Source organism: Patiria miniata, unplaced genomic scaffold, assembly GCF_015706575.1.
Source record: "Patiria miniata isolate m_02_andy unplaced genomic scaffold, ASM1570657v1 HiC_scaffold_25, whole genome shotgun sequence".
Taxonomy (NCBI): domain Eukaryota; kingdom Metazoa; phylum Echinodermata; class Asteroidea; order Valvatida; family Asterinidae; genus Patiria; species Patiria miniata.
Window position 1 is genome coordinate 5,590,328 of NW_024037064.1, and position 23,455 is coordinate 5,613,782.

General features: G+C 39.4%; 2 protein-coding genes and 2 long non-coding RNA genes across 10 annotated transcripts in view; 2 read left to right on the forward strand and 2 right to left on the reverse strand.

Moving 5' to 3' along the window:
* The window catches only part of LOC119733146, a 61,401-nt gene extending 55,559 nt beyond the window's left edge, over positions 1-5,842 (forward strand). For 3 of the 4 annotated variants that reach the window (XM_038206718.1, XM_038206719.1, XM_038206721.1), the window contains 5 exons: positions 100-142; positions 3,322-3,570; positions 3,953-4,074; positions 4,465-4,620; positions 5,122-5,842. In XM_038206718.1, coding sequence (XP_038062646.1) covers positions 3,381-3,570; positions 3,953-4,074; positions 4,465-4,620; positions 5,122-5,157 — 504 coding nt within the window. In that variant the 5' untranslated portion in view covers positions 100-142; positions 3,322-3,380 and the 3' untranslated portion in view covers positions 5,158-5,842. Of the gene's footprint in view, positions 1-99; positions 143-3,321; positions 3,571-3,952; positions 4,075-4,464; positions 4,621-5,121 lie in introns of those variants that run through there. The other variant, XR_005271672.1, reaches the window with a different exon arrangement.
* Positions 5,843-13,166: 7,324 nt separating this feature from the next.
* Positions 13,167-14,177, forward strand: LOC119732865. The gene is made up of 2 exons (XM_038206467.1): positions 13,167-13,233; positions 13,537-14,177. The coding sequence occupies exons 1-2, from the start codon at positions 13,167-13,169 to the stop codon at positions 14,175-14,177; spliced, it is 708 nt and encodes a 235-aa protein (XP_038062395.1).
* A 2,884-nt stretch (positions 14,178-17,061) lies between these two features.
* Positions 17,062-21,083, reverse strand: LOC119733244. Of its 4 annotated transcripts, none has more exons than XR_005271733.1 (7): positions 20,705-21,083; positions 20,105-20,198; positions 19,705-19,802; positions 19,265-19,338; positions 18,653-18,775; positions 17,756-17,991; positions 17,062-17,167 (listed from the first exon to the last, which is right to left on the reverse strand). It is a non-coding gene; the product is annotated as an uncharacterized LOC119733244 (long non-coding RNA). The 4 variants fall into 4 exon arrangements; XR_005271732.1 differs by having other exon boundaries at positions 19,265-19,342; positions 19,705-19,785; positions 20,705-21,082; XR_005271730.1 differs by having other exon boundaries at positions 19,265-19,342; positions 20,705-21,082.
* Positions 21,084-21,449: 366 nt separating this feature from the next.
* Positions 21,450-22,785, reverse strand: LOC119733338. The gene is made up of 2 exons (XR_005271786.1): positions 22,535-22,785; positions 21,450-22,126 (listed from the first exon to the last, which is right to left on the reverse strand). It is a non-coding gene; the product is annotated as an uncharacterized LOC119733338 (long non-coding RNA).
* Positions 22,786-23,455: the final 670 nt, after the last annotated feature.

Consider the following 23,455-nt stretch of genomic DNA (forward strand, 5'->3'; position numbering starts at 1 on the left):
TCTTTTATTAAGAGTTCTTTTTTTTCCGTGGACACTTATGTAAATTACTTACATGAAATGACTCTTACTTTTTTTATTTTCAATCATTTTCTCTTTCAGGTGATGGTACATGTACACAATAAACAATGAAGATGACACCCAGGTCAGTCAATCCATTTATAATCTTTTTAATAAAACCTTGCATTTCATGTTGAGTAAGAAAATGAAAATGGACTTTGAAAACTTTGAATTCTTGTTGTCATTAAGTTCAGACTTGACAAACTATTGATAACAATAAAGAAATGGTTTTGGAAGTGCTTTCATTTGGAAAATGCAAAGAGCGTGATGGCACTGGCAAACACAGAATCATCATCAAGTAACGTGACATGGTTTATATATAGAGCTTGGGGAGTTTGGGGGACAAGTGCTGGATGCAACAGACATGTACAGTTCATTATCTTGTTTGTTTGCTGACATGTTTACTCTACACTTGAGTTTGTATCTTGGACCTGAGATAAGTTAATTGGTCTTTTCATATTTAGTGAAATAATCTCTTACGGTTGTAGGCCTATACTCTTTGTACTCTTTCGATTTAAAACTGGAAAATTTTCAACACCCAAAACCCCAAAATATACATGTATTGAGTATTTGCCTTAAAAGAAACTGACTCTATCATATTCATCCAAACACACATACTTTGTGTATTACTTTTAAGCAAACTAATGCCACCGAATTCAGACTTGTTTTTTGCTCTTTGCATAATATTGTGTCAAGTGTAAATGAAGACCAATGTGCAAGTGACCATGTTCTGAAAATAATCACTGCATCAGCTAGATTTGATGACTAGTGATCCTAAATGTACTTAATGTCTTGGAAGCTTCATGTTAGGGCTGTCTGGTTTGAATCTGGTGAATCTTTGCTTCAGATCCTACTTCTTGTTTTTCTTTTCTATTGACCCCTGGTTTGATTCCTGTTTATTCCCAGGTGTGATCTCAGTTATCCTTGAAGGAATTGAGGAGTCTTTGCTTCAGATGCTGCTTGTTTTCTTTTCTAGTGGCCCCTGGTTCGATTCCTGTTAATTCCCAAGTGTGACCTCAGTTATCCTTGAAGGAATTGAGGTGTCTTTGGTTCAGATCCCACTGTTTGTTTTCTTTTCTATTGACCCCTGGTTCGATTCCTGTTTATTCCCAGGTGTGACCTCAGTTATCCTTGAAGGAATTGAGGAGTCTTTGGTTCAGATCCCACTGTTTGTTTTCTTTTGTATTGACCCCTGGTTCGATTCCTGTTTATTCCCAGGTGTGACCTCTGTTATCCTTGAAGGAATTGAGGTGTCTTTGGTTCAGATCCTACTGCTTGTTTTCTTTTCTATTGGCCCCTGGTTCGATTCCTGTTTATTCCCAGGTGTGACCTCAGTTATCCTTGAAGGAATTGAGGTGTCTTTGGTTCAGATCCTACTGCTTGTTTTCTTTTCTATTGACCCCTGGTTCGATTCCCGTTAATTCCCAGGTGCGACCTCAGTTATCCTTGAAGGAATTGAGGAGTCTTTGGTTCAGATCCTACTGCTTGTTTTCTTTTCTATTGACCCCTGGTTCGATTCCTGTTAATTCCCAGGTGTGACCTCAGTTATCCTTGAAGGAATTGAGGAGTCTTTGGTTCAGATCCTACTGCTTGTTTTCTTTTCTATTGACCCCTGGTTCGATTCCTGTTTATTCCCAGGTGCGACCTCAGTTATCCTTGAAGGAATTGAGGAGTCTTTGGTTCAGATCCTACTGCTTGTTTTCTTTTCTATTGACCCCTGGTTCGATTCCCGTTAATTCCCAGGTGCGACCTCAGTTATCCTTGAAGGAATAGAGGAGTCTTTGGTTCAGATCCTACTGCTTGTTTTCTTTTCTATTGACCCCTGGTTCGATTCCTGTTAATTCCCAGGTGCGACCTCAGTTATCCTTGAAGGAATTGAGGAGTCTTTGGTTCAGATCCTACTGCTTGTTTTCTTTTCTATTGACCCCTGGTTCGATTCCTGTTAATTCCCAGGTGCGACCTCAGTTATCCTTGAAGGAATTGAGGAGTCTTTGGTTCAGATCCTACTGCTTGTTTTCTTTTCTATTGACCCCTGGTTCGATTCCTGTTTATTCCCAGGTGCGACCTCAGTTATCCTTGAAGGAATTGAGGTGTCTTTGGTTCAGATCCTACTGCTTGTTTTCTTTTCTATTGACCCCTGGTTCGATTCCTGTTAATTCCCAGGTGCGACCTCAGTTATCCTTGAAGGAATTGAGGAGTCTTTGGTTCAGATCCTACTGCTTGTTTTCTTTTCTATTGACCCCTGGTTCGATTCCTGTTTATTCCCAGGTGTGACCTCAGTTATCCTTGAAGGAATTGAGGAGTCTTTGGTTCAGATCCTATTGCTGGTTTTCTTTTCTATTGACCCCTGGTTCGATTCCTGTTTATTCCCAGGTGTGACTTCAGTTTTCCTTGAAGGAATTGAGGAGTCAAGTCACTGAAAGACATTTTTTTTTGGGGGGGGGGATTTTCCACTTTGATGCAACAAGTGTGAATAGTCGTAACCTTTAGAGTGGGCGGATCCCAGATCTGAGCCGTGTACAGTTCATTATCTTGTTTGTTTGCTGACATGTTGACTCTACACTTGAGTTTGTACCTTGGACCTGAGTTAGGTTAATTTTTTACTTGCATACGTGTACATGTACACGTACACCATCAGGTTGCAGACTACTTAAATAAACTGCCATAGACCCCAGTGATAGATACCCCTACTTCCAAAATTCAGGGGAAAATACTCACAAGCCTTCAAGGTGTTAAGACACATCAAATTAAAACTGATTTTATCATCTTTCATTTTCTATTCAAATTTTGGGGGTAGGCTGATGAATTTTAGTAGAAATTTTCATCCAAAGATGATCACCCCTAATAGTAGTCCTGAAGTCCATCGCAATTTAGAAAAATTATGCATACGCTATATTGCAGAATAGAACGATTGCCATGGAGACAGGTCATGTATTTTGGCCAAATTTTGGAGCTCACTGCAAAAATACTGTTGCTTTCTTTTTAAAGGCCACCCAGCCAAAATGCAAAACGATGTCACAGAATTAACTACATCACAAGAAAGGATAACCCATGTTTACTTTTTAAAATTCATCTATGGTTTAGGCCTTAACATAGCACATGTTTTTACAGCAACCCCCCCCCCCCCAAAAAAAAAACTTTGAATTCTTGTTGTTATGTTCTGACCAAATTATGAAACACAGTCTATCATTAATGGCATACATTACATTCATTTTTCTCATTAATTTTGAGGTTTTTTTATCATTTTAATTTCATTTTGAGCAGCTCACTCATCACGTGGAGCCTTGCTTCATTGACCAACCACCTCGCCTAGTCTGGTCACCATGGCAACTGAACAGCCTCAGGCCCCGCCTCCAGCAGCCATTGGTCGAGATCGTTGCTTACCAATTCCAATCAGCAATGAGCGTAGTCGAGGGCAACGCAAGACACCTGTCAGCTTTGTTGTTGTACCTGTCAGTGATCTGGGTTACCCTGTTGGTTCACCAGGGAGTAGCATCTGGGCTTACACACCAGGTAAGCTCAGTTTTCATTTACCACACACTTTCATTAGATGCATGAAAACTGACTATATCTGGAGCATCAAGATAATAGGAGTGTGAAATAGTTTCATATTTTCTTGGCTCGGTACTTAAAGATCCTATTTGAAGAACTTAGCTAAAGGATCCTTGTTATTTAAAAAATGTTATTAAAATCAACTCAGAAGGATACGATAACATTTAAGTTCAGGCCATGAAAATACAATTTAAATAATAGACCACTGTGATTTCTAAACCCAATGGACATACAGGACATGCGGATTAGCAAAATATTAGTTGTCATCCATTCAAGAGAATATTTTCCTTATAAATGGCAGATTTAAAACAAACTTGTTGTTTCTGCTGATTTTTTTCCCCAGGAAGCAGCGGTGACTGGATCCCAAGTAGCAACTTAGAGGACATCCCAGGCACAGCAGCTAACAGGATGCCTAACTTCCCCCATCAAGACACTGTCAAGAGAGGATGGCTTCCAAATGAACAAGTAAGCATCTCACCCCTCCACCACCCCCACTACACTCAATCAGCATGAGTTCAGGACTTGAAAACAGTTTACAACAACACAAGGCAATTCAAGTTGGTTCCAGAGTACACACAGTCCTATTCAATTGATTTAGCCCATTCATCGGTGTTACAGGGTAATCCTATACAACAGCACTGCCCAGCTCACAAGTGACAGTGAGTCGATCCGTGAGGTACAAAGAGGACTGTAAGCTGGCCCTCTGGGACCAGCACAAACTGAACAGCGATCATTAAGAAAATCAAATAGAGAAATCAAAACCTCATCAAGATGCACCTTGTGTATCTCAAGACATTACTGAAATGTCATCATGCTTGCGAGCTCTAACTTTATTGCCCTGGTTATTTCCTACAGACACCTGTCAGCCGGTTTGGTGAGCAACATGAGCCAATGTCTGGCATGCATCATAACATGGCCATGGGAGATGGGGGAGGGGTGACAGCTCATGGAATGGCAGGAACGGTCTGGAACCCTGTAGCCACCATGCAACTTCATGGCACCAATCTAAAGGTGGGTCCTGTCTCAAAGCTTAAGTCCGTGTGAGTATTATCAGGCTATATATGTGAGGCATTCTGGCAAAATGAGATGGAACTGGGCACAGGCCGTAGTGGAGGGAAAATGTAACAAAATGATACGGGGTGATTTTTGTTTTGCGACTTTCAGATTTATAGATATTCTTATACGTAAGTAAAACATGTAGTCTAAAAATCATGGAATACAAGAGTTTATAAGGAAAGATAATTGGCATCTTACAAAACGAATACAAAACTCAAAACTTTACAGGCCTTTTTAAATACCACTTTTTTTATTTTGCAGGGAGGGGCCCTAAAAAAGTTTGTTGACACGAACTACACGTTCTAAAATGAAATTGGCAAAACAGCATTGCATGTAGTTGGGATCAACGACCCTCAATCACCCAACAAAATAATCCTCATTTGTTTACTTTTAATGTTTTTTAATTTAAATTTGATAAATTTATTAAATTTGCAATTTTGTCTTCTATTTTCCCGGGTGTTGGGAGCATCACAGAGCCAGTCAGTCATGTGACATGAGGACACCTCTCTGTCCATTCCTATAGAGGGCGCTGTTCGTCACAGCCGCAGCATCCACAAGCGATAGTTAAGTTAATTAATTTTTCTTCAATGGCCAGTAGCCATAGAGGGTGCCATAATGCTATCTGGTTTGTTCACAGACATATAAACACATAGACCACCAGTCGTGCGTGTGAAACCGTGATTTAATAATTGGGCAAAATGTTTGTTGACAGCGCGCATAACTGCGATGCCACTCAATGTGCCAATGCGCTTAGTACAGTACATACATTTAAATACAGTTCATAAATTATTTTGGTAAAGGCTGTATTACTCAAAAGTTGTATGAAAATATTGGATACCGTATTGTTTTTAATCTCGGATATCGTATTTTGTTCACAAGGGATTTGTTAACAATCAAAAACTAACTTCACAGGTTTTTTTTACATGTTTGATTGGAATTCTTCAACCGTGTGTAAAATCCCTATTCATAGAGGTGAATTTCCCAATAGTTTTGATTTTAGTCGGGCGCTAGGCAAATCACAAAATGCTCATGTAGTTTTGAATAGGACCTGGCGGTCTATGCATTTATATGTCTGTGGGTTTGTTGCCTTACCTACCAAAAAATTTAATGTCAGGCCAAAAAAAATAATAGTCGGTCTCTGGTCAGTGCACGCGTCGATTTTAATAATGCGCTTCAATCTTCTTCTTTTTTCAAAATGTTCCGCGAATGCTCCAACAGCGCCCTCTATTGGCGCACCTCAATATTTTTTTACCAAAGAGCACCAAGGAATTGGAAATTGCACCAAGGCAAATGATCGAGGGCACCAAGGCAAATTATGGAGGACACCAATGTACATGAGTACACCAAAAAAAAGCAAAATCGTAACCCACCTTGTCTGTACAATCAAAGCTTGAAAAAAAAGCAAAAAAAAAAAGACGCGTCGCCGCATCAATTCCGGAACTATGGTCTGACCAGAGACTAAGTGGTTTTTTTGGGGGGCCTTACCAGTACTGTAAAACAATTGAAAACCTTTGCTTTTTAGTTGGCTTAATTTTTCGTATGTAAAAAGATGATAGGCTACTAATGTTGAAAATTTGAAGTTACTTTAAACCAATCTTGGAAACTGCTAGTTAAAAATATGTTTTGTTGACATGTATACATTACAACATTAAAGGTCAGTGAACCTGGGTGACCTTTGACCTCTGTTGTCTCAATAGTAGTTTATCAGTTAAAATGTCCATTCCATAGAGCTGTAGTAAAATATGAGGGCATTTACTCCTCATTGCCTTGCACACTTCAAAGTTGTCTGAGCTCAACACAGTGCTTGAAGAATGTACATATAGCAAGATCAATGTGCAAGTCACGTCACCAATATGACATCAATTCTTTTGAGTTTATATGCACTTAATGTGTTGCCAAAATATAACAGATATATGGCTGAGCAGCCACGTGATCTACAGTGAACAAAATGCAAAAATCTATGCAGCGCACTAGTGTGAAAGCACAGACTTAAATGAAAGTTGTAATAACAGCTTTGAAATGTATAAACATACAACATTTAAGCTAATGTCTGATGACTTAAGCACAAACATGGATGCATGCGCCCAGCAAGCTTCATCCTATTCATATATGAATTACCTCTCTAATAATTTACTTTAGCTCTATGGCCTGATTAAGTGCACATGTGCAGATACAAATCTAGAATAACAGGGAGTGTGTAACAATTCTCATAGTTTTTTCTTGCAACAATAAAACAAAACACAATGGAGTGTTTTCAGTGGAAAAAGTACAATCAGAATGCAAGTCAATTGAAATTTTGTTTGTTGGTTGGTTGTGATGACGAGGCCGGGATTCTCCTATAGATCTCTCTCATAGGACGCCATCTTTGTAGGAAAATTACAACTGCGTGTGTAACGCCCTGTGCGCGTAGTGTGCAAAATGTTCTAAACATGGGCTCCTGGTGCTTGGAATGTCTCCAAAATACAGCGCAGCCGATGCGCGTCACGAAAATTTGAAATTTTGACGTCCTAAACAGCCCAAATTTGAAGAGGAATTGTCAAATTTAATATTGTAGAGTGTGTAAATTCAGCAGGAAAACAAGTACAATGCGAATTAAATCAACCATTAAAGCAAAGTAAAAAAAAAAAGTTTCTCGTCCCCGCCTGCTTCCTTTTTTGGAGGCCGTCTGGATTTTTTTATTATTTTTTATTTTTGAAAAATGCAGTTACAAAAACACTGAAAAAGTCCACAAATTCATCGGAAAAAAATTGTAGACCAATGCAAGTCTAAATGAAACTGTAAACATGTTCAGTTCTCTTGTCTAACTTATCTTTCATTTTAAAAGTGTCTTTAAACAGTGGAAACACCAACAGTTGCAGGAAATTTTTAAATGGCCGCCATCTTGAAAAAAAAAAAAAAAAAAGCCCCGCTTCCTCTTTTTTTCAAAAACCCGGACGAGAATCATGTGTTTTTTTTACTCGACCTAATGAAACAAAACATACTCGTTGTCTGGAGGATATCATGAGAAATACCCATTGTATTAAAGTGAAATTTCCTCCGTTATAAACTGATCATGACGTTTTTACATACTCGTTGTCTGGAGGATATCATGAGAAATACCCATTGTATTAAAGTGAAATTTCCTCCGTTATAAACTGATCATGACGTTTTTGTGAAGCCTGAAAATTTTTTACAGGAATATCAAACAATACAGTTAATGTAACTAGAACAAGTTGTTTCTAGCGAGAAAATGGCAATGCAAAATAATGCAAAAAAAAGTCCCAAAAAACCCCACACACTGGTTTTTGAGACGATGTCTATTTAATTTCAACACCAAATTAATTCAATTAATATAACAAAAACAACGAAGTGTGTTCTGCGTGAAAATTTAAATCGGAATGAAAAATATTCGTAATACGCAACAAGAACAACACATTTGTGTGGACGACAATTCTGGAAATATATGCTGAGCTTAATAAAAATGTGTCCATCGATTGTTCATAAAGTAAAGTCTTCAATTAAGAACTCCATAAAATTTCAAGAGGAATCGCGTAACAAAAAACGATTAAACATTTAGAAAAATACTAATGTAAAATATAATCAAAGCTGTATAAACTTTGCATTATACTGTTGCACTGAGAAACAAATCTAAGATTTGCAAACATTCAGGCATACCTCTAAAAATTAAGTGTAAAAATTACTCCTGTTTAAAAATCCTGAAATTTTCACCGGCACCAGACTATCATGTGACCTCTGGACACCTTGACAGGAGAGGGCGATAAGCCATATAAAATCATTGAAGCATGAAAACCCATGCTGACGGCACTCTACATGGTCAAGTGAGGAAGGCCCTTCAACCAGGTTGTATCGAGACCCTCAGGCTAAGAAGTCTACATCCACCTCACACACCACTGGTAACCAGCATTCCAGCAGTCTTATGTGGTCTCTAGCAGGCTTCAACAAGTGTAGCAATCTCCAAAAAAGGAAAAGGCTAACTACCAGTCTGACTGATGATTGGCTGCGAAGACAGATCTGAACTTACAGGACAGTGCAGGGCTTCAAAAAAGAAGTCTGAAAATTCAGTCAAAAATTTCGTCCAACTAATATGAGGAAATTATGTTCCCAAATCTAAGTCCAGCCAAATAAACTCCAAAGTCCAAAAATCCCCAAGACCCTTCCCAGTCCTATCAACTTTCAGACCTATCAGTCAGGAAGCCCTTCAACTAATATTCCAGTTCCCTCTCAACCACCAACCAGTCAGCCCAAAGTCCCAAAGCCTACCCTCCAGCTCCAAACCCCTTCAGCTCCCAACTTCTCAACCTCCCAGCCTCAGACCCTCAGATCTGAAAAAAATTTTAAGGGGTACCCCTTGATTTCTGAAATTCTGGCCAAAGCTGAAAAATTTTCTAAGTCCAACAACCTAAGGGTTTTAATTACAATAACCGGAGATTTTTTCAAGAAAGTGCCATGGCAGAGCGGAAAAGAAGAGAGCTGGCATGCACAAGGTACGCGGTTCAACTCTGCTCCATGCTACTATTTTATATATTTTTAAAATTTTATCACTGCTGTGAGGAAAAATTCTCCTCCCGGGTCCCCGGCTGGGTTTTGAACCGGGGACCCAGCGCCTGGCGGTCAGCGAGCTAGACCACCAGGCCACTGGCCTCTTCGAAAATGTGTTCTCGGAACTAATATTTAAAGGTTAGATTGCGCAATATAAAAAAAAGAAAAAAAAATGGCCGCCTGGGCTCATTTGAATAATTGAAGAAAGCAGAAAACTGAATATTGAGAAGGAAACCTCAACAGATCCAAAATTCTGGTTCTCAATTTAGACATTTATTCCATATTATTTCTTTTGTTGCTCTTTATTTACACTTTTTACAAACCTATTTCACACTTTCTTTTAAAGTTAATATTACAGTTTTTAAACTTCACATACATGTATTTAACAAGAAACACAATTCTGTTTAATAAATGTAGACGTTAATTTACTTCCCTTTACAAGATTCTAAATTTGTCAATGCTCAATATTTTAAAAGCAAGTCCTACGTTAAATTTGTTCACTCATTTTATTCTTGGGGGGGGGGGGGCACAAAGTTGTTTTTAACTATAAAAGGCCAACTTTTGTTTGAATGTGGAAATGGAGGTTTTTAAATTTGGTAATCTCGATTTTACTTAAAATTGTCAGTGAATTTTGCTTCAAATCTTATACAACTATTTTTTTCAAATTCTGAAATGTTTTAACCACTTAAAAAAGAAAAACAATACCAGTTCCAATACAGTAACGCCTTATTTCAGGAATAATTGCTTGTATAACTGAATTTAAATAAGTTAAACATTGATTTACAAACATGTTACAGATAATATATGCATACTGCCCTCTATAGACCAAATATTTTAACTGTGTCTATCTGGCTAGATTTTTATGCCAAATCATTTTAGAATGCTCAAATTATTTCAAAAACACTCTCCATTTCCCTTTTCTTTCCATACATTTAAGGACAACTCAAAAAGGAAATATTTATGGATTTTGTATCCTTAAAACATGGATTTTTCCTCCCAGAACTTTTTTCTATTAGGAATGTAGTTTAAAAATGTCACTTTACAAAAAGACAGTTTTAATTGTATATTGCAAAGAAGTTACTAATGTTTAACTTTGTTTGATAACATCATTTACATCACACAAATTTGGCTTGATTTCATTCATGTCAACCATATCTTACACCTTGTAACAAAGCATTCCTATGCATCATGTTTAAACCAATTGTTAGTGTGGATCATACACTTTGAGTTTTAAATAATCACAATTTAAAAATTGTATTTATATTCCTTTTATTTATATAAATAGTTTGATTGTAAAGTGCAGGGAGCACTTTTTAAATGGATTCGGGGCTATAGAAATTTCCATTATAATTTTATTATTATTATTATACATTAATTCATTCATGAAACAGTCATTAGCAATTCATGGGCAATAGAGGGCGCTCCTCATTGAGACTAATTTTTACCACAACTAGGGTGCACAACTATGTACAACACTTTTTAACTTTCTCTCATTGATATACAAACAAAAATCTCAATTTTAAATTTAAACAAATGATAACTACACAAATGAACAAAAATACAATAATGCCAAGTAACTAATTGGGCAAAATCAGAAAATCTACAGTTTTAGCAAGTATATGGGCAATTCCATGGCGACAGACATTAGAGTGTTTCGGCAGGTTTCAAATTCGCATCAGTATCACGATTTTACGCGTGACGCCATCACTTCAATTCTTCTCACATGCGAATAAGTGACATAGGTTTTTTAATTCAAATTTTTCTCTTAAAGAAAAATGATAACCTCCTCTCATTCTTAATTTTATGATGTACAAGACATATGTCGGTTTGCAATTAGAAGTTAGAGTGAACTTTTAAAGGTATACAGTGAATTTGGAGCATTTTTGTGACAAGAAATTATAACGCAATTTTCTCAATAGGTATACGCAGAGACGCCATGCCAAAAACTGCAATTTGAACACGTCATTATGTTTGTGTACACTAATCAGCCGTATCATATAAATTCCAATACGCATCTTTTTTTTTCGGGATGAAGTGTCTTTACATTTTCCAACCTGTAGACGCATTGATCTTTTACGTCCTTCGCTTACAGAACTCTTTCTTTATTGTGACTGGCATTACATAAAAAAGAACACAGGAAACAAATGATAGAGCAAATTTGAAATTTCTCTTCATGTTAAAGGCCAATGGATGTCATATTTTATTTTTCATATAATTTATAGCCTGTATAACACTTTATACATGAACAAAGATGTAAAATGAAAGTTTTTATAATCATGATAATTGAGAAATGAGACACTGTGTATTGAAAAGTTTCTGTTCAGGTCAAGTTTTATTTTCTTCATAATTTCCAACAGTGACTGTATTCGAGACCAAAAATAATTTTTCAATATCCAAACTCAAAGAATTTTAGAATTTATCAAAAACAAAAACATAATAAAAAAACCTACATGTATATACCATCAACACCAAAAAGTAACTGATCATAAAGCTAATTAAGTAAGAAATTTTGCAAAGCGACCGTAATAATATTACAGTTGTCTCCAATAAAACCTGGGTAAATAGACTTGCATCATATTTTCTGTGTTACTACAAATTTTGAGGTCTCAACATGTTTAACAAATTCCATGCTCAATTTTAACTACTTGTTCTCCTAGTTTTATTCCTGCTCACTTTATGAAACTCCTCATGTTCTGATCTTTTCTGTCTATTCCTCTTTCATTTGTTCCTCTTGTGGCCTTCATACAATCCTTTTCTTCCAAGTTTTGTTTCTGCTGTGTCTTTCTCTCTGCTGCTGTAAGTTGCAACTTGGCTGCACATCTTTCCTGAAAATATAAAATATTCAACAGAATTAATCATAATTTGTACATGTTTACATTAACACAATTTTACTTGCTACTTTTCTAGCAATACCAAAGTTATCCAATGTACCAACAACAAAACAAAAGAAATAAGCTAGCCAATGTTAAGTAATAAATAGGGGATTATGAAAATCAAACTATTTGGTGCCAAACAATAATTCAGTTCTCACAGGGAAGACTTCCCCCACCCCACCCCATCAAAATGGACAATGATAGACTACTTGTGCCAAAAAGCAAAACAAACATATTTTTCATTTTATCAAAGGGTTACAGATGTCCAAATTAAATTTTAAAAAGACTTGTTTTGTGAAAATATATAAGTTGCTCAGACAGTGGCTTGGCACTCAGTTGCATTTTGGTTGAAAGAGTTTACTACTTGTATGTGTATGGACTTAAATAACATGTGTACTTGCATTTTCCTCAACTACGGACTGTGCAATAATGTGACTGGCATTACGTTACGCTAAGAGATTGTGACTGCATGACATTACATGTGGCGGACATTACAATATTTCATGGCTGGCCTAAGCATTAAAACTAAAATGTAAACAAAATTCTATATTTAAATATACTTCTCAAAAACTCAAGCTAAGAAACTTTTAACAGAATAATTCATTGGTAAAAAAATGTAGGTATTTACAAAAAAACCAAATCTATTTTGGTGACTTACAAATAATTAAATTTGTACATCATTTTACAAGCAAAATCTGACTAAAATTAAAAACTACAAATAATATCCAAACACCCTTAAAATGGTAACACAACAAATTGAGAGAAAATATTACTGAATAGATAGCAAAAGACTAATTCAAAATTCCTTACCAGTGCATCCATAAGTCATCATGACGTCATTGCAGACTTTGATGTGATGGTGTACCGTAACTCACAAAATAGTGCGCGCATGGGACAAAACTATTTCAGTTTTAAAAACGCCAAGCTATATTGTGTCACTTCAGCAAATCAAACTTGGAACAAACCGTACAATAACTGTTTGGTCTTGTGTCTCCACCAGCATGGAATTGCCCATATAACCTTTTTTTCTCATTTAACAGCCTAGTACATTCTAAATAGGCCCAAGGCACCTTGGATGTAGTTTCTCTGATGTTTGATGTCATCACAAAGTGGTGCAGTTTCAGGGCATTCCAGCATCAAGAGCAACGTCTTCTTGGTAAGAGCAGGAAAACCTGAAATTCAAGTTAAAATCAAAAATTAAAAAGGAAAATTGAATATAAATAGCATACTTGTATGCATGCAGTTTATGATTACTTTTTTGCAGGCTTTTGTAGCTTTTGAGGCTCCACTAATTTGGGAGAACAACTATATGTAAGGAGGAGTTTTCAAGATAGAATTTAGAATTTTAGCTTCCTTTGCGTACACAACAAAATGTTAGTATGAATTTATCATCAACCCATAATTCACATAAACATTGTTGCAAAAGCAAGTACTCAAGTATATGATGGTCTACGGCCAGAGGAGAGAGAAGCGGGTCTGGAGGTCTGCGGTGACACGTATGAGGTGGTGGAGTCGTTCTACTACCTGGGTGACATGCTGGGTGCTGAGGGAGGAGCAGCAGTGACATCACGCGTGAGGAGTGGGTGGAAGAAGTTCAGGGAGCTGGCCCCATTTTTGACATCCAAGGCGCCGCCCCTGAAGATGAAGGGCCAGGTTTACACCGCCTGTGTCCGAAGCAGTATGGTGTACGGCTGCGAGACATGGCCCACAAGGGTGGGGCACATCCAGCAGATGGAACGAGCAGAGATGAGAATGATCAGGTGGATGTGTGGGGTGTCTCTGGCTGACAGGCTGTCAAGCGAGGAGTTGAGGAGGAGAGTGGGAGTGGAGGGGATTGGCATCGTATTGAGGAGGCACAGGCTGAGGTGGTTTGGTCATGTGGAGAGAAAGGAGGATGTCAACTGGGTCAAGAGGTGTACCAACGTAATTGTGGGTGGGCCCACACCCGTCGGCCGACCGCGCAAGACTTGGCAGAGCTCCGTGTCAGATGACATGCGACTGCTTGGAGTCAATGCGAGGGACGCGACGGACAGGGCCAAGTGGAGGAGAGCCATAGGGAGAAAGCAGGCCAACCCAGAACAGACTGGACAACGGCCTTAAAACCGACATGATGAATGCAGTCACAGCTAAAGCTAACAGCATGCTTGGTTTTCTTAGACGCAACTTAGGTTCAGCCCCACCCAAGATCAAACTCCAAGCCTATCAAAGTTTAGTCCATCCTCATCTCGATTACTGTGCATCAGTGTGGGACCTTCACAGCCACCAATAAACAGAAGATGGAGATGGTTCAACGAAGAGCTGCCCGCTTCATCACTAACACATATAGCTGGGACAATTCTACATCTGTTACTGCTCTTCTTGAAAAACTGGAATTACCCACCCTGGAAAATAGGAGATACGTACAGCGCCTCACAAACTTCCACAAAATCTTCAATGGACGGACGACGTTAAAGTTCCACCTGAAATAACCATTAAGCAGCCAGAAATATCAACGAGACACTCAAAACCCAACTACCTTCAGATCCCCTTCACCAATATCAAAGGACTCCAACACTCATTCTTCTATCAGACCAGCAAGGACTAGAACGACCTCCCTCAGCACATTACTGGCATAGGAGACACCAATCAATTCAGCGATGCCCTTAGATCCCTCAGCACTCGTCAATAGCACGTCCATCCCTTCCAAGCTGAGTGATGTTCCTGTAGGAGCTCACAGCTATATCAATCAAGAGCAAGATCAAGTGAGGGTACGAAAGAGGGCTGATTGGAATTACCGGCTGCGGTCGGTTCTCAACAAGAGTGAAACTCTCGAGCCGCGGCACGCAGAGCTGTGGTAATGCTCTTGGAGCGTATCTCCTTTCCCTTGTCTGTACGTGTAAGTACTGAGCTGGAACAGCAGCCCCTGAAAGAGATACCCAACAGGCAAACCACCATCCTAGCGTGGGGCCCAAGTCCCCTTCCAAAGACCCGCTCATGAACTGAATGGTGCGGCAGATGATAGAAGTCAACTGTATGGTGGAGACACCGCGGACGATATTGTCAGGTGAAGATGAAATGCGGACGGCTTGCGTGACTGTTTGACTGCAGCATCCCGGTTGGGATCCATCAGACCTACACCTTTCTGTATAGACGTCGCAAAGACGTCATTGGTGGTGGTCCCATCGGAAGGTTGCAAACTTTCTGCACCAACCTTTCTTTCTTTAGCCACTTCAGACTTTTCTTCTGGCAATTGCTGACACGCAACACATACAAGGTGCACTATTCAATGGCAGTTTGTAGCGCATCCAGCGTTTGCCAGGGGGCCAGGAGAGAGGATTCCACCTTGCGCAGATCTTCTGTCATCTTGGCCACCAGTGCCTCAATCTCTTGTCGCTTCTGTACAACCTGATACGGATGCCGAGGTAGCAATATAATGCCCCTCCTCAGTAGACACGATTGAAGGAAACTAAAGGATGAAGGCCTATACACTGCTGGTGTCTGGTCAAGTCTGCTGCAAATGGTAGCTTTCCCAACACAAGACACAATTCCAGGCACTAAGTGAAAGAATAGGACAAGAATTGATTGCGTTGTCCGGAGATCTTCAAGGCTGCGGATTTGAGATGGACCCGTGCCTGTAACGATGGAGTCCAAAAGCCGTAGGAATGATCTCGAGTACCACGTACAGGCATTGGCCTGGCCCTTGTCTATGTTATGGTCGCCCTAGGGTTGCTGAGCATTCCTCCACGGAGTGTTGGGCACTTTCCCGGTCACTTCCCCAAACCCTCATCTGTGATACGGTTACCCTGAGGGGTTCTCAAGCATGCATCCACAGAGTGTTGGGCCAGAGCCAGAATCCTCCCCTTATCCGCCTTACTGTTGCCCAAAGGGGCGTCTGATGAGCGTTCCTTCGTGGAGTGTTGGAGATTGGCCGTGTAGTGATTCTTCTCCAGCAGCTTGTCTCCAGAGTTGTTCTTCATCATCCAGCTCCTATACCTACCATTTCAGGAAGCATGGTCGATTGCTTGAATGACTGCAAGAACGATGACGTCCTGCAGACAATGTTTGTATTTGCAGTGACAGCTGGCTTTTCTGTGTGAAGAAGTTGCACTTCTGTCAGTGATGCAGGGGTGCATGTAGATGCGACGCTATCACAAGTAGGACATGTTGACTGAAGAAACAACTTGCATGCAATCTACTTCAAGCGATCTCCAGTAACTCGGTTGGTTGCATGTCACCGAGTATACACTTGCTGAAACCGTTTTTAATTTTATTATACGGAACAAAGAACTGATTTTATGAGGCAAGTGAAATGGTAAATAAACAAGATAACAAACATGTGCTGAAAAGACATGTGAGCACACATACACAGAATGGAAAGTTACATAATGAGTGAACTTGTTCACAGAGATGTCTGAAGAAGGTGCACTAACAATAACTTGGTTTACTACAATGTTCAAGCAAGGATCTGATCCAAAAATTTTGCGTAAAAACTCTACTGATCCATTTCAAGTAAATAGTTGATGTAACAACCACTTTGAATTAAGTTTATGCAATTGATCACTGATGCAGGCAGGGATGTGAAGTCAACCATTAATTGTATCCTTTAAATTTATTAGTTCTTGAGTTCTGAAAAAAACCCATTAAAACTACATTCTAAGCGAACCAAAGGCATCAAAATTTTGTCACAGACACCACAAACTGACACTCGGTTTTCACAAACTGAAACCGGTCTTAATGTCACCAGTCTAAAGGATTCTAATTCATTTTTTGTGTAAGCCCACAAGTAAATGGATGGTGTAAATTTGTGTCGAACCCTTCAAAGCGTTTTTATTTCGTATTTCCATCACATGTTTGTGTTTCATTGGGTAAAAAACTACATTATTCTATTACGAGTCAGTGTACTATTAAAGTGCGTGCACACACCCGCATGTCAGTTCGTGAAACTGAAATTATTGATAACACGGTTTTCACGAACTGACCCCACATGCGTACATGTCAGTTTGTGAAAACGGTGAGGATTTACGTGATGTGTGATGTCACAAAGTAGTGCCGTGTCAGTGCATTTCAGCATCAAAAGCAGCTCATCTTTTAGGTCCAGGTATTGTGAAAACCTTGAATTGGAAATAAAAAGCGACATTAAAATTAATTATATATGTAAGTATAGGGACCGTACACGAACCGGCACACAATCGCTTTTCAGGAGGTATATAACAGGTGTTTCCACATGTTATTGATCTTCAATAAATCTAAGACATGTGGGTCATTTATTCCTGATATAATGCAATCCTAAGCTGGCTGTTTAATCAAATCCTGCTTCATTGATCCACACTGGATCTGCCCAACACCTGTTAACCCCTTGATGCCGGTATTGTCAGCCACGGATCAGCTGCACTTTGAGTTTGAATGTGTACATGCAGGCATTTGGATATTGCCCATCAATGAATGCAGCAGGAATGCGGCCACAGCGTTCCCTGGCTCATCACCCTTCATTGAGCTGCAGTCACCGCCGTCAGCCAGCGTTAAGGGGTTAAATGATCACCTGTCTTTAGGTTTAGGCATTCTCCTGATGACAGTCAGGAGAATCACTGACTAAATCTTCAACTCTTCAGAACCACTTCTCTTTTTAGAGACTGTCACTTCACATGCTGTTCATATAGAACTTTTCCCTAGTGATTTCTATCGTATTCAACATCACCTACCTAGGCAGAGTCAGCATCCAGGATCTCTAGTAGCTACCATTAAACATCAGCGTTGTTAACTTGAACTTTGCTCCTCCACCCCTAGCTACCGACTTCTTCAACGGGATGTGCTCTAGCGCCCATCGCATGGCAGATGGCAGAGAGGTTGGAGCAAAACGACTTCACTGAAACATCCGTCTGTGGTGGCAAGAAATTGGAGATGGAGCTTGCGTGTGTCACACTTGATCGGCAAGTTTCTAATATTCAAACATTCGGTTAAGTGCAGTTTTGAAATAATCAAATACTAAACTATTTGAAAATGGACAGCCCTACAAGCCACACTTTAGTTGTAGCCAGCAGACCAGCAGTTTATAGTTCACAGTATTTCATGATAAGTTCCTCCTAACTGGAGTTGTTTCCTGCTTGGGTTTGTCTGCTTGTGGAGTCATTGGTTTGTAGATCATTGCTGTGCTTTTACAGTCATTTTCCAATAATGCTGTGTGGCTTTATACTTTTTTCCTACTGTCCATTTGTTTATACCTTTAGAGCTTTTTTTGTTCATTGTTTGATCCAGATTGAGATTTCTTTCAGTTAAGAAGACTGTTTTTTTATTTAAGGATACGTTTTTGTTTTTTTTAAAGATCTCCTTTTTTATCAGACTAAATTCAAAATTCGAAAAGTCTATTTGTTTTTCTTGATTCCTTTTTTTCTTTGTCCCAGTTTCTACAAGTATATCGTGACGTAATAATTTCAAACAGGATTTTTTCTTAGTGAGCCATTTTTTGCCGTTTCACAAGTATCATACATTTTGGAGAAAATATCACAATTTTATGTGTTTGCATGCAGTTAAAATAAATAAATTTACAAAATACCAAACATTTAACTAGTCATAACTTAGATAAACATTCCATTTCAAACCTGAAAACCTAGCTTTCCCACCACCACTACTTCAGAAAGTTCCGATGAAAGTTGATTGGTCAGTCAGTTGTAAATCCACTCGTGACGCTCTCCTATGCAAGGCTATCGTGCTCAGTGGTCCACCTGCAGAGGAAGATGTGAGATAGAAACAAAAAGGCATATCAGAGTCAAGTCAACTTGAATTGGATTGAGAACAGTGGGGTCTTAGAATAGTGTTTATCAGACAGGGCTCATAGTGGATCATCAGACAATTTCAGAATTTGAGAACATCTCAACTACAAAGAAGATTTTGTTTCCATCAAAATAAGACATCAATGTTGTAGTTACTATCAAGAGGACATGCAGACTTGAATTGATCTCAAGAGATTATGGAGACTATAATCTGATGACCACATTGGAAAGCAATTTCTGAGGTGCAACCAGTGGACACTTTCAGGGCATGTTCACAATCAGCGAATCATTCGTAGTTTGAAAAATATGTTTACAACTTGGAAAACTGTCCTTCAAATACACATGTGTAAATCTTTGTGACAACAGCAGAGTCTACTCTCTACCTTGGAAGTCAACTACAATTGCTCCTTGATTTCAAAGCACAAGTGCAAAATTATTGACCTTATTAAACTGGTAGTTCTTGCTAACAATGGCTGCGGCAGATCTTGTCTCCTGCGTGTTTCTCAGAGCCCATACTGACTATCAGGAAAGGAAGGAAAGAAAAACAAGAAATGAATGTTTGATATCTGAAGGAAATAAGTGATCAGGGCTGAGAATGAACAGAAAGCGTTATTCATCATAAATGAGGGAATTTAAATAAATTTGCCAAAATGCACTGCGAAAACCAATTTGGAGCCATCAATCACGTTGACAATAAACTTCTCCCCAAAAGTTAGAATGCATGTCAAAAGTACAAAATCTGACTTGAGCATGTATTTTTGCTCTGACAAGGACCTCTGAATTGACAAATGTGCGATCATAATTTCAGCCGTTTCTTAGGTTTATCCGTTCCCGCTTTTGCTGTCTTGAATTGATCATTTTCAGTCAGATGTTTTGCTCACCTTTGATTAGAATGATTCATTGTCACCACAACAAATTCCTCTACAGCCTCTCATCTCCAGTGGGGAGGGGGGGGGGTTAAACTGCAATAACAAAATAACTAATACAAAACAACATTATCCAGTGGCAAATTGGTGAATTTCATTTAATCAATTAAACTGGAAACTGTTCAGTTTAGAAAAAGTTTAATTTGCTGATGCATTTTAAAACAGACTGACATGACAAAATCAATTTTAAACCGTCTCATGCAGAGCATCAAAAGCCATTAACTTAAAATGCACTTCAAAGTACAGAATTCAATTTGTTCACAGACAAATGTCCAATCATAATTTCAGCCGTTTTGAAGATGTTTCTCCATTCCTTTTGCTGTCTATAATGGATCAGTTGCAATCAGATGCTCACCTTGGATTGGATGATCGGATTCCCCTGAAATCGTTGTTTCATCGCTACTTTCCCTCTTCTCTCCAGTAAGCTTCTCATCCGTGGTAGCTTGTACCTTGCAGTGTTATCAAAAACAAAACAATCATTCAAGTGGTCAAGTTTTCAAAGTACATTTTGCACACAAATCTTGTCCACAAATTTTGTATTTCCAATTATAAACACAAAAGCAATTTTGTTTGTGTTGTTTTACTTATTTGTTATCTTTATTTAGCGTGCCCAGAATTTTTAAGCTATAGATTCAGAATGCCGAGTTAAAACTGGAGTGAAATTTTGAGGTGGCATCATTTCAATTAAAAGAAAAAGGCCTTTGATGACCCACTCTGAAGATTGTTTACCATTGTAAGAAAAGGTTTTCAAATCTTTCTCCAACAGAATGCTTTGGTTTACTTGATGGAAAAAATAATAATCCAAGAAACAAATGGAATGCTCTTTGGGGTCTAAAATTGAAGTCCATTTTGACTGATCGGCAATAATTATGATGTTTGTTGAGAATTTATTTTTCAAAAGTTCCTAATTAAATTTCAAATTTCTTCAAAAAGTCATTCCTTCTTAAAATCTTACCTTGTTTTTAGATGTAACCCTTCTGGAAGCACATCCTGGTAAGATTGGTTTAAACAGGGCCACCACGTGAAGGTCCCAGGATACCAGCCCCAAACACGCTTTCAGTATCGTCAGGTCCATTGCTGGGCAAAAGGCCGGCCCCGGAGGGCCATGCACAGTTGCCGACTGTCCGGTACGCCCCCCCAACCCCGAAGGATCAGGAGAGTACCCTAACCTATATGCGTGCCCCCCTCAGTTCATCCCCCATTACAGGTTCATGCGTTCTGAGGAAGTAGCAGCGTTTGCCGGCTGTGAATACAGGGCCACGCCCCTATAAAGAGGGACGCACTACCTGCTCCTTTATGGCACGGCATCCTAGGGTTTCCAGGCCGCTGCATAGGACCCACGCCCCACGTGGATGCCGGAGCATTCCCGTGGACGCAACCCGTCCCTTGAAACTGGGTTTGCCTCGCACCAACCGAGGCACCAGTCCAACCCCGATTAACTGGGTTTACCCCGCACCTCAACCGAAGAACCAGTCCAACTCCGATTAACTGGGTTTACCCCGCAATACGCAAACGGGGCACCAGTCCAACTCCGATGACCTGTGGAGAAACCACCACCTACACCCCACACAAGCCACCACCTACACCCCACACAATAACAAGCACACACCCACCACCAACTAGTACATAACAAACACATATTTCAACCACCCTGGACATTCTTATTGTTTAAGTAAAACATAATCAAAATGTAATCTTAAAAAAAAAAAAAATTAAAAAAGAATTTGGGCTGTTGGGAATGTTTTTCTCCCAATTTTCCTTTATTTCAACAAAATCCTGACAAACAAATTGACTTTTGTGCTTATTTCTAAAACTTTGTTTTCACTGAAATTTTTCCAGGATGGTTCAAGTTACATATATATGTACAAGCAAATTTAACGTTTTTTTCCTGAGAGAAATTTTATTACAGAATTGCTCAAAACTGCTGTGCAAATTGGTTAACATAATATAATAATTAGCAGTTGCTTCGACTTATAGAATCAGGATAGATTCAAATTTGCTTGCACATGAAAAATACAAGAATCATGGTTTGACTTACTCTGAACAAAACGAACGACTCCACTGTCACAATCCGGGGGAACAAGTGCATGTGGCCTTGAGCTGCGAAGGAAATGGTTACCTCACCTCAGTTAACATGCAACCTTGTTCCCCCTGCGCCGATGATTCCAAACAATCCAACGAACGACTCCACTTGCAAACTGTCACAATCCGGGGGGGGGGACAAATGCATGTGGCCCTGCAAAAAAAATGGTTACCTCACCTCAGTTAACATGCAACCTTGTCCCCCTATGCCGACGATTCCGAGCAATCTACAGAACAACTCCACTTGCAAACTGTACACTTTCACAATCAGGGGGTCTCTTGTGCATGTTCACGTCTGCAGAAAATCCATGCAAATAAATTAATGTTCATTTAATTTGAAGTATTTTCCTTGAATTGCCTTTGGCCAAATAATGAAAATCTGAAATTATTAAATACCAGATTCATTATATCTGCCATTTTTACACTCTAAAAACAGATTGGTAACATAACCAATCATTGGTTGAATTAACCAACAATTTTTTAATATGTGTGGACCTAATCGGGTTGGTTGGATACATTTTAACCAACATTGGTTATTTAACCAATCTGTTTTTAGAATGACCTATAGTGTCATGCCCCATAACATGTGTTAATTTGTGAAACAAACCCAAACCCAGTTAAATGATGCATTGCTATAGCATTAGCAAAATCCTTTTTAAGTGTCTGACAATTAACAATGATTTTTTTTGGGGGGGGGGGTTACCTCCGAGGTTTCCGAGTGATACAGGCATCCACAGGTAGCGAGGATGGCGAATTCCACTTCTCCCAACATCAGAAAGTCACCAGAAAGTCACCAGAATCATTCCACTTGTCCCAACAGCAGAAAGTCACCAGAATTCCACGTCTCCCACATCAGAATAGGCAGTGTTCCTCAAAGTTCCAGTTGGTCCTTCCAAACAAGCATCGTCCTTCCAAACACTCATCGTCCTTCCAAACACGCATCGTCCTTCCAAACACGCATCGTCCTTCCAAACAAGCATCGTCCTTCCAAACAAGCATCGTCCTTCCAAACAAACCTCGTCCTTCCAAACAAACCTCGTCCTTCCAAACAAGCATCGTCCTTCCAAACACGCATCGTCCTTCCAAACACGCATCGTCCTTCCAAACACGCATCGTCCTTCCGAACACGCATCGTCCTTCCGAACACGCATCGTCCTTCCGAACACGCATCGTCCTTCCAAACAAGCATCGTCCTTCCAAACAAGCATCGTCCTTCCAAACAAGCATCGTCCTTCCAAACAAGCATCGTCCTTCCAAACAAGCATCGTCCTTCCAAACAAGCATCGTCCTTCCAAACATGCATCGTCCTTCCAAACAAGCATCGTCCTTCCAAACAAGCATCGTCCTTCCAAACAAGCATCGTCCTTCCAAACAAGCATCGTCCTTCCAAACAAGCATCGTCCTTCCAAACACGCATCGTCCTTCCAAACAAGCATCGTCCTTCCAAACAAGCATTGTCCTTCCAAACACGCATCGTCCTTCCAAACACGCATCGTCCTTCCAAACAAGCATCGTTCTTCCAAACAAGCATCGTCCTTCCAAACACGCATCGTCCTTCCAAACACGCATCGTCCTTCCAAACAAGCATCGTCCTTCCAAACAAACATCGTCCTTCCAAACAGGC

Excerpts from the sequence above, each read along its gene's own strand:
- LOC119732865 (XM_038206467.1), top strand. The coding sequence starts at position 13,167 with ATGTTTGATGTCATCACAAAGTGGTGCAGTTTCAGGGCATTCCAGCAT. Across the intron at positions 13,234-13,536 it reads TCAAGAGCAACGTCTTCTTG|AGGAGAGAGAAGCGGGTCTG; the intron begins GTAAGAGCAGGA and ends GTCTACGGCCAG.